The 16,796-nt window shown below is 42.4% G+C and overlaps 1 protein-coding gene across 1 annotated transcript; it reads right to left on the bottom strand.

The window, feature by feature from the left end:
* Positions 1-298: 298 nt before the first annotated feature.
* Positions 299-12,830, bottom strand: parp10 (poly(ADP-ribose) polymerase family member 10). The gene is made up of 11 exons (XM_083772712.1): positions 12,707-12,830; positions 11,118-11,300; positions 9,973-10,215; positions 8,335-8,565; positions 7,074-8,077; positions 6,528-6,740; positions 4,685-4,781; positions 2,803-3,774; positions 2,071-2,204; positions 1,809-1,983; positions 299-1,402 (listed from the first exon to the last, which is right to left on the bottom strand). Exons 2-11 carry the CDS (start codon positions 11,290-11,292, stop codon positions 1,104-1,106), a joined length of 3,543 nt encoding a protein of 1,180 aa, XP_083628838.1. The 5' UTR covers positions 11,293-11,300; positions 12,707-12,830; the 3' UTR covers positions 299-1,103.
* Positions 12,831-16,796: the final 3,966 nt, after the last annotated feature.

The raw sequence follows: 16,796 nt of genomic DNA, 5'->3' as shown, positions 1-16,796 counted from the left end.
ACACTGATCAACCAGTTAATACATTTATAGGACAGGCAGTTTGATAGGCATTGTTGTATTTGACCGCAGAATCCCTTCTGCAAATATTGTGTTAAAACTGTTCAGAAATATATATAATTATTTTTTTTAAATAAAAACACCTATCTACACTGCAAAATCCTCAGTGTTTAACTGAGTGTACAAATGGACAGGTTCTGGTCCACCTGGTTCATAACCAGCAATTACTAAGACTGGAAGTTGGAACCCCTCCATATAGGCTTGCATACAAAACCAGATTTACAATCAACACCACAATAAATCAAAATCAAGGTTTATTGAACTTTAACAGAAAAATAGGCCTACAGTATACAATATATGCATGTAAAATTCAGACTCATTTGCATGTTATGCCTATTATTCTGCAGGATATCATTTTGTAGTTTAAGAGATAAATACGGCAATAGTCATGTTGAAAGTAAATCTTACATAAACTTTTCAAACAAGCACAATCCCTTCCAGTAGTCACAGTAAAACACAAAATCTTGCTGAGATTTCAATTAATGGGAGAAATTATAATATAACAAAAGCATAATGCAGTTTATCGAGGAGGGTCCTGTGGTTATGTATACAAGGGTCCTGGATAACACCATTCTGCCTTTGTTCCTTAAACCAACGGTAAACTAAAATCAAAAGATGCCTGGAATGTAGAGCTCATTAATCACGCTTCATACATTATCATTCATGTACATAAGATGTTCAATCTTTTTGCTAGAATGGAAAACCATTTGAAATGTACAATTAAACCAGTGCTCCACCATAAAGTAAAATAAAATGTTTATAAAATAAGAGCCAAAGAGGACAGATATGCAAGATTTACAACTTGCAACATATTAACCATAGACTGTAGAAAATATTAACATACAATTCAAAACACAAGAGCATATTAAAATTATGAAGCATATTGCTGCCATGTGAAGGAAAAGAAATATCAAAAGTTTCCCATTCATAGACAGAATAAGAAATAAAACAGACGGGATATACAATTACAATAATCTAGGTTCATATCAGCCAGTGTCCCATAGTTTACGCTTTTCCGATTATAATCTCCCTCCTAATTCGTCTCCTCAGCGGTGGATTTTTTGGCATGTAATGAGGTATTGTGGATAAGCTTGTGTATCATTGAAGATAACAAACATGGTGGGCGTGGTAATGTTGTCTGTCACGCTGTCATATCTCAGCGGAATGTCGTCGCTCTCCTTCAAAGGGGCGGTCTTCATCGAATGGTCGCCTTTAGTGTAGTCGCCCGTTAACACTTTTCCCACAAAGACAAATTTGTATCCTTCTGCATTTGGAGGAGAGTACTGCTCCTGGACAGACAATGCAGAGTTCACAGCAAAATACACCCCTTGTCCATAAACGGTAGCTGTGGAAAGACAACCATAAAAGATTGATTTGATGATAAATTAATTCATTCGATTAATTTCTTTCTTGGAGAACACACAGGAACATTTACAAGATAAGAGTATACAATAAAATAAGTAATAAAAATGCAATCATCAAGAACAATTACACTACAAAATAAATGTAATAAAATAAATGTAACAAAGGTTGAGAGACGTAAAATGACCAAGAGGTAACTCTCCCCAGTTAATAATGTCCCCAGTTAATGGGGCCAGTGCCCAATGGTACAGTATACGTTGGCTTGGACATGAAAAACATTACTTCATGTTAAGTTAAATAAAATTAAGTACAATTCAAACAAGACATATTTATTGGCTTTTAAATCATGACAAATGTGCACATTGACCAGAAGAAAAAAAAAAACATACCATTCTTTCCACAGAAGCTTCTGTTGAATCCATGAATGCATATCTCTTTCACGCTGGACTCACTTGTGCCGTGGTAGAGGGTCCGCTCGATCTCTGGTTCTGTAGCACTTTGCATTATGCTGGCTCTCTTCAGCTGGTACTGTTTATACAAGAGTCGGTTCATGAGCTTTTCCACCTGCGGAAACACATTTGTATTACAATCACACATGAAAACGTGTTTAAATGAAAAAGGAAAAGAAAATGCACAGGTAAATCTTTTCACCTTTATGATTCTTATTTTGCTGTGGTATTTCTGTATACTCTCGTAGAATTCCTTCACCACCTCTTGGAATTCATCCGAATCCTCGTCTACTCTGGTGACTTCTGGCATGCTCGACAGCAAAGAGTAATCCGCTTCTGTTAAAAGGAAAGCATGCAACACACACACAGTAAAGCAACATCCTGCCGTCTCCTGCATTATGTGCAAATTCAAAACAGGTACTACGCAGGGCTGTTGAGTGTTTTAGTTTGGAAGTGCTCCTTGGATATCAAACACACAAATCATCTGCAATGAACACTTTGAAGAGGATAATTCAAACTTTTCGTACAGCAGCAATGTTGGCGAGTTTGACGTTGTTTAATACAATCAGACAGGACATTTCTGTTTACATATGGGCAACCACCCTGCCATTAACTTAATGGTACGATGGTCTGCATATGGTCAATAGCTTCACGTTATTGCCATGGTAGTGCATTTAAACCGGAAACACATTTGACTGTTTCAGGATTCAATATTCTGCCATGCCAATTAAGCAAAGCTATGGGAAAATAAACAGCAAATGGTCGCCTGTCTCCGGTAAGAACATGTTGCTTTTGTATGTTTTACGATGCTTAACAAACACAGATGACCCAAATCACTGATGATGCTGCCACTAGGTTGAATAGAATGACAGCTTCCATGATTAAAGCAACACAATATTCTTTTTTATCGTGCCGGGGGTGATTTCTTCTTTACCTGACACATTTGTTCCCAGGTCAATCAAACTGAGCATTTTCCTGGAGATCTTCACAGATTTCCCAGAGGCCACGTTGTATTCTTCCATCTTCTCAAAGTTGATAATGTGGGGCTGATTGTTTAGCAAGAGATTGATCTTCTTCTGCTTCATCTTCCATGCAGTCTCCATGAACACTGTGGCATCGGGAGCGTAAGGCGTTGCTGCCGTCTCGTCATGCCAAACCCATTGCACAGTCTTCAGGATCTCAGCATCGGAAGTGGCGAGAGACATCTTCTTCAGGAGTAGCTTTACGTCCGGCAGTGCGCTAGACACAAAGTCCCTGAAACCACTTACGATCACCATGTTGCCTTGAATCTTAATCTCCACTGCATGCTTCCTCTTGATGACCTCCAAACACTTCTTGTGGAACTCGGACATGTTCTTCAGCCCCTTCTGCTCTAGCTTCTCCTCGACCTGTCTCAGAGTAATCTTCTTCGCAAGAGCTATGTCAGTTCGGATCAGGTCTGATTTATAGCTGGCAAACACAGAGATCTGGGATGTGTTGATTGCCTTGATCTCTTCCTGCATGGACGCATAGACATCCTTCACTTGTTTGGGGCTCTCCTCAGGAGGAATAGCAGGACCCTCATGGTTGGCCGTCTTCATGGATAGCTCCAGTACCTTCCGCAGCTCATCATCCTCCTCAGCCTGAGACCTTGTGTACTCCATGGAATACTGGATGGCTAGAGACAGTTGGGCCTCTTCTTCCAAGTTGGCAGGGGGACGACCCAGGGCTTCATTCTGTAATTCAGGATTTCCAGCAGTGGCCCCCTCCATTTCTGTGATGAACACTACGTTGTCGTCCTGGTCAGGTTCTCCTGTGGTGTATAGATCCTCATCTTCCATGTTATCGGTATTGTCTGAAGTTGATGGAGCCACATCCATTTTTTCATCAATGACCGAAACAATTCTCTTTGCCTCGTCCATTAGGCCTATGAGAAGAAAACACATTGTTTTGAAACACAAATTTAATTATCTTTTTAATTAACTATTTTCAGTTACCATAACATTCGGGAGCAGGAATAACGTGTTACTAATCATGAACATTTAATACAATCATCAATACACATTAACAGTCACATAAGGAGGAAGAGAACGTAGACTGTGTTGTGAAAAATCTGTCAAGATTTTGAAATCTAATTTTGGAATGAATAAAATATCCAGGGGGAAATTGTATTTGTTATTTGCCACATCTCATGTACCGGTATTACGTACACAAGAGAAGATCTGACATTTTAGTTACAATCAAACGTAGCAAGATTAAAATAACTTTATACGATAAACTTAGCACACCGATGCATACACATAGTTTATATTATATTCTCTTCTACCCCAGATTTGTATCCGGTTTCATCAGCAAGTGCTAACATTTTTACCATTGAGCCTATTAATAGCCTGCTTGCTCAGGGGTTGAATTAAAACTTCATGTCGGATCGTGTGTCTGGGTGAAACATGAACTTTGAAGGCTCATTCATAGTCTGGATTTTCAGTGATGAGGTGACCACCGCTCCGGTGGTGAGCTGACCAATGTTGAGCGGTGGTGAGTAAAAACAGAGAGAAGGGATGGAACGGTGGCAGTGGTTTGCTCTTCACCACGGCTCGTGACGTCATGTTGTAGTTCGGTGGTCACCTAACCACCGAAAATCCAGACTATGTATGAGCCTTGACACAATGTAATGTCTCATTAGAAGAGCAGGGAGACAAAATACAATTGTTATACAATTGTTATATTGTATTAACCATACAGATTGGACAAAATTACAACAAGTTACAAAGTGCTGCTATAATTTGCAAGACTTAAGTATACTACCTCAGGAGCTTGTTGGTTATTTAAATTCTCACCAGTTTGAGTTAACACTTCCATGTCTTGTGCACCATCCAGAGACACTTTCTGGAAGCTTTGCTGGGACATTGTTTTCCATGCAGCGTCAAAGATGTCCTGAAAGCAAATGTGTCCATATTTGTATATTATTTTTGCACTTAATTTTTTTTGGTATAAGTGTATAATTGTGTCCTTTGTTCCACAACGCGCCTGAGCTGAGCTGTCTGTTTTTGTTTGTTTGTTTTGTTTTTCCTGTCTTGTCTTTGTCATAAAATGTAAAAATCAATAAAAATATTATTGAAAAAAAAAAAGATGTCCTGAAAAGGAAATAATATATCATCAGATTAAAATTATTACTATTAGGAGCACTTCAAAAGTGTTAACCATATTTGAAACCTAGTTCAGTCACAAGTTCAGTCACAATGTTCTGATCTGCTATTTTCAGTAGAGAGATCAGCTTGCTCAGGGTGGGACTGGGTCTCTTTGCGTACATGTAAAGTGATTTGGTGTAGGAGGATCGGACCAAGTACTATATAGCCCTGGGTTCCCCGATCAACTATAGGGTTTACATAGTTAAAATGTTGACTATTTTAAATCGGTAGTATTAATATCCCTGGTTTAATTCTGGGAACCTGTATTGCAGGTCAACAACCTGAAGAAATACTCAAGATTTATTTTTTACAAATTAAATAATGTTTTTTAAGTAAATCACTGCTTGCTCTCACAAAACTTTAAAGCCTTATTATTCCATGTGTTGGATAATTAAAGATTCCTGATTTTGAAAAAAGGGTTCAGGGTGTTCTTTATCGTTATGTCTTGCGTACAGGAGTACCATAAGAACAAGAATACATGTTAATTTCATTCTGGTTCCTCAGGCAATGTAGCATAATAATAATAATTATTATTATTAAATAACACATACAAGAAGTAAAAAAAAGAAAAAGAAGACAGGAATAATCAATCAAGAACCATTTGACTGCTGTCCTATGAGCAATATTATAACATCCATTACTCCTAGGACCTAGATTATAAACTATCTTGGACATACATGCAAACACATACATGCATCACATCATACATCGAATACTGGAAAGCTCGCCTCAAAACACAGTCACCCCGGGCATACAGCCGACAGAACTGCTCAGCCTGGTATTCCTAAACGTAACTGCTTAAAAGGGTTAAACCTAACCTTATCCTCAGTAAAACGGAGCCAAAACCCAACCCCATTCCTAAACCTAACCCGAGTGAAATTATCGCCACTGAGCGGTTGGCGGAAAGAAAACGAGGGAGTGTGTGCATTCCCGACACCCATGCATCCTCATAACTTACACAGACATGTGAAAGGACCACAATAGAAAAAACGGTTGGCTTTTTGCATTATATCCTTTTGATAAGTGACAATGTAATGTTCATTATCAATAACTAGGTCAAAGTCAAACATTATATTATAAACATCAAACAACATATAAAGGACATAGTAAATCTGTCCGGGTACTCGGATATCGCAGGAATAAAGTACCTGTCCAGTCCAAGGTTTTAATCCACTGTGGTGGCTCTGGCTTGGCCCAGCGTTTCTATACGAACACTTTTGGAAGAGTACAGGGGAGGGAGGCCATGCGATCTTTGTTACACTAGGCTGGGGGCAGCACCTGTCAGAGGGGGTGCAATGAACGGTAGGAGTAGGAGGGAGACACTACAGTACGTCCTCCCGGTGAGGGCTCCTCAGGGTAGTGGCAATACAGAACTGTGTGGGGAGGATTAACTGACTAAACCAAAATGCGAGAAAAAAAGGGTAGAGGTTTAGCAACTTAGGCCTACTATTTAGAAAGAAAAGTGCCATCTGTACGATAACTACTATGATACCTCATTGGGAATCCGTTTCCAGTAGACCTTGTCCATGCTGATGTAAACTTGGAACTTGGCGGTTATCTCCGCCAGGATACTGGGCCCCTCGTCCTCTAGCATGAAGCGGGACACACCAGGCGTGTTGGAGGTGATGGTTCTGGTGCAGATGGAGGTGACCACACTTTGCAGCACCTCCGCCGCCATTTGGCAAGCCATGACATTGCCGCGGATCTATTAACGACATTCATGAAAACAGAACAGTGAATGAGATTTGGGGAATCAAAGATGTATTTAGGGCATGTTAATATAGAGGCAAACATTGTTTTAATCCAAGAAGCTCACAATGCACAACATAACACCCCAATGTTTCTGGTTCAATTTCGAATGGCTCCAGAAACTACCAAATAGAAGTGTTGTATCTAAAAGAAATGTCCAGCTACAAAAGCTAATAGATCTATGCAGTACAAACTTTTGGTCCGCAAGTTGGATTTCTTACACTAAACACATGAAAGGGCTGTACTTATTTTCTCTTCTCCTCCTTTCATCGAATGAGCCACCACATACCTTTAAACCGCAAACATCCGCTGCCTCTAGAGGGACTATTGATACTTGGTCCATGTCGGCCATCAATTGATGGTTATGCAGCTGGACGTATTTGAGCCTGCCCGACTCCATAGAGATGACCATCTCCCTCTCAATGGGCGTGCTGAGGAACGTCACTATTTTCTCCTGCACGTCACTCTCCATTCGCTTCAGAGTCATCACTTCGATCGCGCCCGCACTTTCCGATACCCTTGCAGAGCAGAATCCAAGCGACTGAAGGAATCCGGACAACTCCTCAGAGTACAACATGCACTCGTATTCCTTATCCACCGGGATGCTGAAGCTGCAAAACAGGGATTTCAGCAAGCTACATGCCTGGTTGACGTGATTTACAGACAGCGATGTTACAGCAACGACATTGGCTACGACATTGTAAATACTGGGTAGCCCCCGTTCCTTCATGGTCTCTAGCAGCAGCTGTCGGACCTCCTTATTGTTCAGAAACGGAGCCGTCTGTGTGTCAATGGTAAAATGTGTCTGAGCAATACTGCCTAGGAACTCCAAGATGGTGTTCTTTAGCTGATCCATGGTCAGTTTATCGGGCCCCGCGATGTACACGCCATCATCTCTGATTTTAATGTCAAAGTTTGGGTACGCCTGTACAATGTCCTGTGGAAGCGTGCTGCTCCGAAATAGGGCAAGTTTTAATGGATCGGGGATAGCAACGTGGCTTGTAAGTGGTTCCGTGTCCTTGGTCAGGTCCTCCATTACTTCCTCTGCTACTTCTTCTGCTGCCGTGTGAGCAACGTCAGATAAGGCCATCTGTTGGGAGGACTGGCTGTCGGCACCGACCGGTGACAGGGGACTCACATTATGTCGGGCATTATCCGTGCGACCATCTAAGGGTTCGTTTACAGAGTTCAATGACGACAAGGCTTCCGTAGGCTGGAGAAAGGCAAAATATGCCCTCGTGTTTAGCTCGGCATCCTCGAGTTTGTGTGGCTGATTAAGGATGTGAACCACAGCTATCGAAAGGAAACAAAGCATACACATATTTTGTTCATTTGAAGAATGGAACAAGTCTGCAAAACACAATAACAGGCGCGAGGAAGTGGTGTAAAGGTTATCACAGACTATGGCTTTTTCCCAGTAGGGGTGTCAGGCGTAAGTAAGTAATGGCTTTTTCCACCAGAGAATCATTCATAATCGTGATTACAATATTCTGAAAAATTATAATTTCAGTAAGTAAGACCACTCAACAAGGAAATGTGCAAACACCTACATTCAAAGTCAACTAAAGAGACTCTGGCTGTGCTTGGTGATGTCATGTTGACCTCCTTCACTTTGTGGTTTCCAGCTCCTGTGCTCTCCAGGTAAGATGTAAGCGTGGCCGTAGAGATGCCAGGGGGCAGGTTTTCCACTAAGATAGTGTCCGTTTGCTCAATTTGTTCGAGAGTTATCTTGGAACCATCAAGGCCCTTTTTGGAGATCTTGGCACTCAGCTGCTGGAAATCTATACATAAAAAAAAGGCATGGCATGTTTATTTGTTTGGCATATTTCATTGACAAAGGCAATTCCAGGTGCGTTTTGGAGATCCTGAAATCCGCAATAACAAAAATGTGAAAACAGAGTGCGATGCGTATTATTTATATTTGTAGCAATGTATTCACAGGACGAAATAGAGTGGAGCAGCAGTCCTTCACAGAGATATTCTCTTCTCAAAAGTATTCTATGTGACATACATATATATATATATATATACACATATATGTCATATAATTATCACAGGGAATGTCCTCATTCCACTCAACACATCTACTGTTTCCCTATTAAAGTTTCTTCACTGCATTTGACTGCATTCTTTACTCAACATATCTTGAAATATCAATGAAAGGAGCGCTTTATTGGCTTCCTTGTTGAGAATGAAGAATTGAATCTATTGAATCTCTTTAGTAGTACTGTGTTGTGTAGAATGTTGGCTATTTGTCCGTCACTATATTCCTCCATCGCGGTGACATATAGGTCTTTACATCACCCATCTCCTCACTTGGTTCACCAACAAGTCCTATAACAACACACACACAAAAACAGCGCATCACGGTCTGAAGTAGCCATGTTTGAACACACACACAAAGCACTGGAAGAGCGAGCGAAACAGAGAGAGGGGGAGAGAGAGATAGAAAAACACAGTGACATTCATCTAATCACCTTTTCCAAATAATGATCGGATCATTCCCTGTGATAATGTCAAGAGAATCTCTCTCCCTCTAATAACGATACAATAATCAGTGTGTTGTGTGCACTGCTGCCCATTTTCACGCCCACTCTGGCTTTTCATAGAGTAGGCTACTTTCTCTTCAACGAGATGATCAACTTCTCAGCAGAGATAATGTTGGTCTGGAAGGACACACCACTGTTCAAAGGGTGAAAAAATCATGTCTAGCCATGTGAAAGACAGCTGCGGAAGCGGATAAAAATCGACCCGGTCCAAAAAAAAATTATACAGACGCAATATTCGGCGGCAGTGTGCAATTACGTGAGGTCGATTTTTTTTTCGTGCTCCGACATTTGCTCCAATATTCGTCCCCAAAATCGCGCTCTATGTGCAAACACCTTTAAAGACAATGAGACAGATTCTATTTAAACTCATAGAAATAAAGAAATTAACGTCAAGGTGTAAAATGTCAGCCATCAATTGATAGTGATGCAGTTTGTATTTGACCCTGCCCAGCTTCATAGAGATGACCGTCATGAATTTTCAAATGAGATCTGACCGTAGATACACAAATGTGGCCAGTTTCATTTGACTATTCGATGAAACGTTTTCAGAAATGTCATGTACGCGTCGGTCAGTGTGAAACTAATTGCTGGGAACATAGAATTGAATGAGAAGTGAGAGAGGGGGGGGGGATGTCTGACCTTGAGAGAGCTGATGTTGGAAGTGGATGAGGACAAGACCTCTCTCGAGTAGAGAATCCAGGCTGTAACTGTCCATTTCCATACCAAGCATATTCTCAACATAGAGCTCCACCAGCTCCAGGTCGATGTTTGCGTTGACCCCACGGAGAAGCAGCCTCCACGGATCCTTCAGGGGAGGCTTTCTTACCGTCAGCTCGCAGTTATGTAGGACATGGTGCCCTTTTGACAACACTCGTGCTGCAACTGTTGATTAAAAACAACAGCATAGACCGCAACGGTTTAATAAATGTGGAAAGTATGTCCATACAAAATGGTAAATGCACTGCAATTATATAGCGCTTTACATTACACAATGTACTTCACATTTGCACACAGATGGCCGGAGGAAAAGGTGCGAGGCACCAACCAGCTCATCGGGAGCAGTTAGGGGTTCAGTGTCTTGCTCAAGGACACTTAGCCAGGAGGAGCCAGGAATAGAACCTGGAACCTTCGGTTTACAAGGACGGCCACTCTACCTCCTGAGCCACTGCTGCCCAAGGTTTGATCGCACAATGTACTGACAAGGCAAGTGTCTCCACAAACATACATAATGGGTGCGAGTAGGAGGGGAATGAAGCTGTATATATACACAGTATAGTGGCATGTTATGCTTTAGAATGAGTGTATAGACAATAAATTGAGGACAGAGAGAGGGGAGACATTCAACACATCACTGTATGAATCGGATTCATCCTTTGTCACAACAAGCATAATATATGGCCAGTGCACGAAATGGCTGTGCAATCAATACTGTATTATTAACCATTCTGGGCGGGAACGCAGAATGGTGTTTTAAGGATTATGTTATACTTTAGCTACCGCGCTACGAGCTTGTAACTCTGAAAGATAGAGAAAATCTTTCAATATATGCTTTTCTATTTTAACTCAAATCTTTGCTTCTGGAGGGGGGGGGTGGTCTCTGGAACAACATATTTTCAGATGGGGGTCGGTGGCCAATTACATATCTTTTTGGAGGTCCTTGACATGAAAAGGTTTGAGCACCACTGACATAGTAACATGAGTCTTTCAGAAAACCGTTGGCATTTAGAAGGCATTTGTAGAATCGTCCACAGGTCTAAATGGGTTAACAAACATTCAGTTCTTACCTTCTGCCTCCTCAAACACTAGTAAGGCACGGTTACCCTCCTTCTCCACGGATGTCAGCAGTCCTCCGCCAGAACGGCGTTTGTTCTCAAAGTACAGAGACAGCAGCTCCTCATCGACCACTTCAGGAAGCCCCAGCACCTCCACCGTCCTCCCCCAATGGTTCTCAACAGGCATTCTAGGAACTGTAACAGACGCATAATTGTTGTTCTTTAAGTCTGCCAGTTAACTCAAATAAGACATTATACAGCATTTAAAAACTAAAGAAAAATCCAATGTGGATCTTTTTCGGACTTCAGGTGACCAGCCTGTGTCAGTCATCACTATGACATCAGTCTTTTATGACAACTCCAAAAATCTGTGTAGTCTACTAGCAGACTGTGCTGTGCATACAAAGTTTGGAGTTGATCTGTCCAGTCAGTGTTTTGCGAAATTAACTCATTATACTAAATAATCTCCTTAGTTGCTACTTACTTTTATCTGACGGTGTGAGGTTGGCAGGTATGGTAGTAGGCCTATGTACTAGTACTAGGCATCAAAGGCATGTACTTCTTAAATAAATAAATATATATAGGTTCAGGCCATAGTAATGTATTGGCCAGGCCAGGCCAGTAATGTATTGATTGATTGAAGTATTTATTGACAGTTTGCAGAATTACAGTTAATTTCAAATACAATTAAATACAAAAACAGTTAACTGTGAGTGGACAACACCATAAAGCATTACACTTATTTACAATAGGGCCCACCATTTAATTAATCAAAACATTTAGAGACTATGAATATACACTTCTATATAGCCAAAAACAGGAAATCATCATACTGTACATACGTAAAAAGGGGAAAAAAACATATACAGTGAGGGGGGAAAGGGGTGGGTAGGGATTCAGATTTTACGGGGGCCAGAATTCGAATTGCAGCTGTCTGCTGTCTGTCGTCAACCCTAAGTCATTCCAACCTGTCAAAGTGGGCAGGGGTGAGGTGGGTTTGTGGAGTGAGGTCAAGTAGTAAACTGTCAAACCAGTTTGTTTTGGGAAGTCTGGTGTCTTGTTTTAACGGCCTTATAGGTGCTGTGGTACCAGGAGGTGCATGCATAGACGAAGAAATTTGTACGAGGGCTCCTGTTATGGTCTTCAAGGTGTTTTTGTTGACTAGTGAGGAGATCCTGTATAGGAATATTGTTCTTATATGTGCATATAATGAATAGGTATTGATTGAATACATTACAAACAGTTTGCAAAAAGGCACAGTAGTACAGGTTTATACTAAAGGATAACCCATTAAGCCCAGGGCTTATTTCCATTGAGGTCGTGTGTGTGTCAACAGTATACTTACTACTTTACCAATATGTTCAGTCTATCTGCAATGAATTGAGTATGGTGATACATCACATCACACTAATCAGAATTAAAAAGGCTTGCAAAAACAACAGTCACACAAGTAACAGCTATGCTGTTGCATGTACACATTTACAAGAAAGTGAAACCAACCTTATTAATATCGACACTGTTCAAGTGCGCAATTATGACCACACGGAAAATAAGCAAACGCGGCATACATTAATTTCCTCGAATAGATCAGGGTTACTTACATTCTGTAGGGTAGATGTATGAAGTATATCAATTCAAAGCATTGTGTCGTAGTAATTTAACCGTGTTGTACTTTGTACTTCCTTGTCAGCAGATGTTGTTGGTGAACACTGATGTTCCGGACCGGAAACTAAATGCAAAGCGTGAGTCCCTCCCCTTCCGGTCGGTTGGAAAACGTCAAAATAAGAGCCAAACTGGAAAAAAGAATAGGCGATTTACACAGTGCTTGCATCGTTGATGTGATGTGGGTGTCGTTGATTGTTTATTTTTAATACTTTATAGTTTGTATGTGTGGACAACTGGACATACGGCACGGCTACAGTACAGCCCTACACACACACGCACGCACGCACGCACACACACACACACACACACACACACACACATACGCACACACACTGTCACACACACACACATTTTAACAGCTAAAATAATTTAAAACGGAACGTAAATTGAATTTACACGAAATATGAAAAACAGAGCTCAGTGGAAAAAAAACACTTGATGACGTCCATAAAACTGATCGGGGAAGTCAAGTCCGTAGCTCTCGCGAACCCCAATTAACGTGATCCACCACCGCCCGGGTATAGTTTTATGGAAATTCTGAAAAGACGTTTTAAGTAAACACAGACTCGTCACTCACGGACGGTAAACCACGAACCGATCGGTGACGGTGTCACTGTTTGTTTACTTCGCGGCGGTTCACGCGTGGCCACAATCGAGATCTCCAAATCCCCGTTTCAGCCAATCAGAAGCCTCGTCATCCTAGGAATAGGGGGCGTGGCTACGGGGCTGACCGCTGCAGGTGCGGTTTCCATGGAAACGTACACTGTGTACAGTAACCAAAGCGAGCACCTGGTGACGCGACGCCACGTCACACATGATCTGTAATAAATAGGCTGGCCTCTTGACCCCAAAGCATGCAGATGACAACAGATTGAGTGAGGACATAATATTGTTACTATATTAGTGAACCTACCAACAGCCTAATATGGTGCACCAGACCTTCAATAAGGGTGACATAGTGTGCTTCAGCACAGGCATCCGCAAGAAGTTCAACGGGAAGCAGTGGAGGAAGCTGTGCTCCTACGAGTGGTGCTCAAAGGAGTCCCAGGGAAAGGGATACTGCATCTGCCACCTTGCCAAACTGAAGAGCATGTGGAGGGAAGAGAAGAGGAGAGACAGGAGGTGCTCCCCAGAAAAAAAGGAACGCACCTCATCATCCACCACCTCTTCTTCAAACTCAGAGTCCCCCCAGCAGGAGCCAATCACCACACAGGCCACTCTGGATGCGGAGGGACAGAACACGGGCCAAGGATCGACGGGAAATGAAATCAGCAGCAGTTCAGAGAACGGCGATAAGACAAGGATGCAGATGGCACGGGCACTCCAGCTCTGTCCTCTCCCAACCATCTCCGCTTCAGCCACCACCACTGTCTCCTCCAGAACAGATAATCGCTCCTTGGACAGCGACGTAGTAGGCGGCTCCTCGGGAGCCAGGGGAGTCTCAGGTGCCGGCGTGATGTCCTCCCCCCAGCATTCGTGCGCGACGCTGGCATCCGCACAGCCCAAGTATAAGAAGGGCGATGTGAGGTTCATGCCCACAGGCTTACGCATGAGGTTCAATGGCAAGCAGTGGAGAACGATGTGCTCCCGCAAGAACTGCTCTAAGATGTCAGCACGGGAGGGATACTGCAGACGCCACCTCTCCATGAGGAGACGGACCAAACAGCATATCGACAAAGTCAAAGAGAACTCAGCTGAAGTGGAAACAGGGACTGTGATGATAGGCAGGCAGAACCAGAGGGCATCTTCAAAGGGTTCGATCCAGAAGCCAAAGAACATTCTGGAAAAGCCACCTTATTCTTACGTCGCCCTCATCACCATGGCCATCCTCCAGAGCCCGCAGAACAAGCTCACTCGAAAGGGGATCTGTGAATTCATCAGTAACCACTTCCCATACTACAGAGAGTTTTCTGCTTGGCAAATGTCTCTCCGTAATAGTTTGTCTCTCAATGCCGTCTTCGTGAAAATCCCTCAGGAGCCAATTCACAACACTGGCAATGGCAAAAGCAAAGCCACCTACTGGACCTTGGACCCACAGTCTGAAAACATGTTCGAAGACGGGAGTTTCCTTAGGAGGTGGAAACGCTTCAAGACTAAGAGGCACCATTCAGATAGGAAGGGACCAGCTGTTCCCGTTATACCCTCAGAGACAAATAGGAAGAGGAAGAGAGAGGAGGTGGAGGTGGAGCAGCAGCAGCAGCAAGACAACGACGAGAGTCTGAGGACCTCTGAGGAGACCCCCGACCGCGAGGACAGATTCATAAAGAATGCTGCTGTCCTGCCAGACTGGTATTCTGACCACCAACAGTCCTCTGCAGAAACGTTACCATGTGCTGCATCAGAGTCTGGGGATGAGCCTCTGATGATTCATGGACGCTCTGTAGCTGAGTATCAGCAGCTATATCACTCAGTAGTTGACCCAATGATGCAGTATGCTAATGGAAGGCCCCGCGAGTATACCCTGCAGCTGGGTCGTAGAATCAAACAACGGCTATGGGAAGCACTGTCGGGCCCCACCTACAGCTTCACTCTGCAACCTAATGGACAGCAACTCTTCACAGAGTCCTTCTCTGGAGGCCTTCGTGCTCCAAGGATTGAAGTGGACATCAGCTTGGAGCCGCCTCCGCCCAAGAGGACCATCTACACCGGGAGGAAGAGGGGAAGAAAGCAGAAACATTTTTGTGATCCCAGAGGGACCGTGATGGAAGTTCCGGAGGCATCACCACCCCCCCATGCACAGACAAATACTGTCTGCTGGCACGGTGTGGCCCAGGAGGAGCATCAGGACAATTGTGGAGGCTGCCAGCCCTCCTAACCCCTAACCTAAACCCTACCGTCCCCCAGATTGTACTGCTCTTGTTACTTAAACTGTGATGGATGTGCCATTTTAAATCAAATATGCAATTTTAATTCTCATACAATGAATCCAAGGTTTGTTTAGAGTATATTTGTATAATAATGTATTTTGTATATTTGCATAATGTATTTTGTATATTTGCCTTTAATAGAGGACATTTTGTATGATCCAAGCTCATAATAAATACCATGAAAGATCAATTTGTGTCATCTGATTCATATGTTATATATATAAATAAATAATAACTAACACCTAATGCAGTTGATGAATCCAGATTACATAGAAAAATGGCAATGCCATTCTGGACCTGGGAAGTTGTATTCCCAGGTGACAACACATCCCATTCTCTGTGTGACACTCCAAGACTTGTGGTGTTGTGTCACACAGAGAATGGGATGCTTGCCTTTCACCACTGCATGGTGACTCTTGGTGAGCTTGAAGCCAACATCTTTCAGCCCAAGGAAGTCACAACTCATCTTCTGCTTTGTTTGCTGGCTTACCAGCAGACATGGGTCCTTGATCAGCCTCACATCTCTGTAGTGAGGGGTATAAAGCAAAGCCATCACCTTCTCCCCCAGAAACACAGAGACAGGCACAGGCAAGATGAATGTGTGTGCCTTGTTAGAAGGCCATACAGTAAAGTATGTTTACAAAGAAAGGAAACATAATGTTAACCATGTCCACACATTGTTCAAGTGATAGCAATGATTTGGAAATTATAGTGCACGTGAAATTAAAGTACATGACAACATGCAGTGCAAGGGCAATCTTTGCATATAGGCCATTTTCTATTCTACATTACATACATCTACATACATCTTCCCCTGAATGCTTTCATTGTGTTGTCAATTAACACGTTTGACATTTTTGAGGGGCGCTAGCCCCTCCTATATTCAGCTAGAGTGTAGATTATTGTCCACAAACATTAAATGCCATTGACAATGAATGGAGAATTTACGTCTGAGCAAATGAGCAAATCGACTATTTTTGTGTTAACACAAACATTAAATGCCATTGACAATGAGTGGAGAATGATGATGTAAGAGGGCCCCTCACTTCACACGGGTATATTTTCATAATGCATCTCTGAAAACAACTAAATCTAAAGGCAACACTTTTTCACCAGAAGAGGGAGATATCTAACCAGGCATGACAACAATGGTCCCCTT

The sequence above is a fragment of the Protomyctophum parallelum genome (assembly GCF_964188405.1).
Source record: "Protomyctophum parallelum genome assembly, chromosome: 1".
In the NCBI taxonomy this organism is placed as follows: Eukaryota; Metazoa; Chordata; class Actinopteri; order Myctophiformes; family Myctophidae; genus Protomyctophum; species Protomyctophum parallelum.
This window is presented reverse-complemented; position numbering and strand designations above follow the sequence as displayed.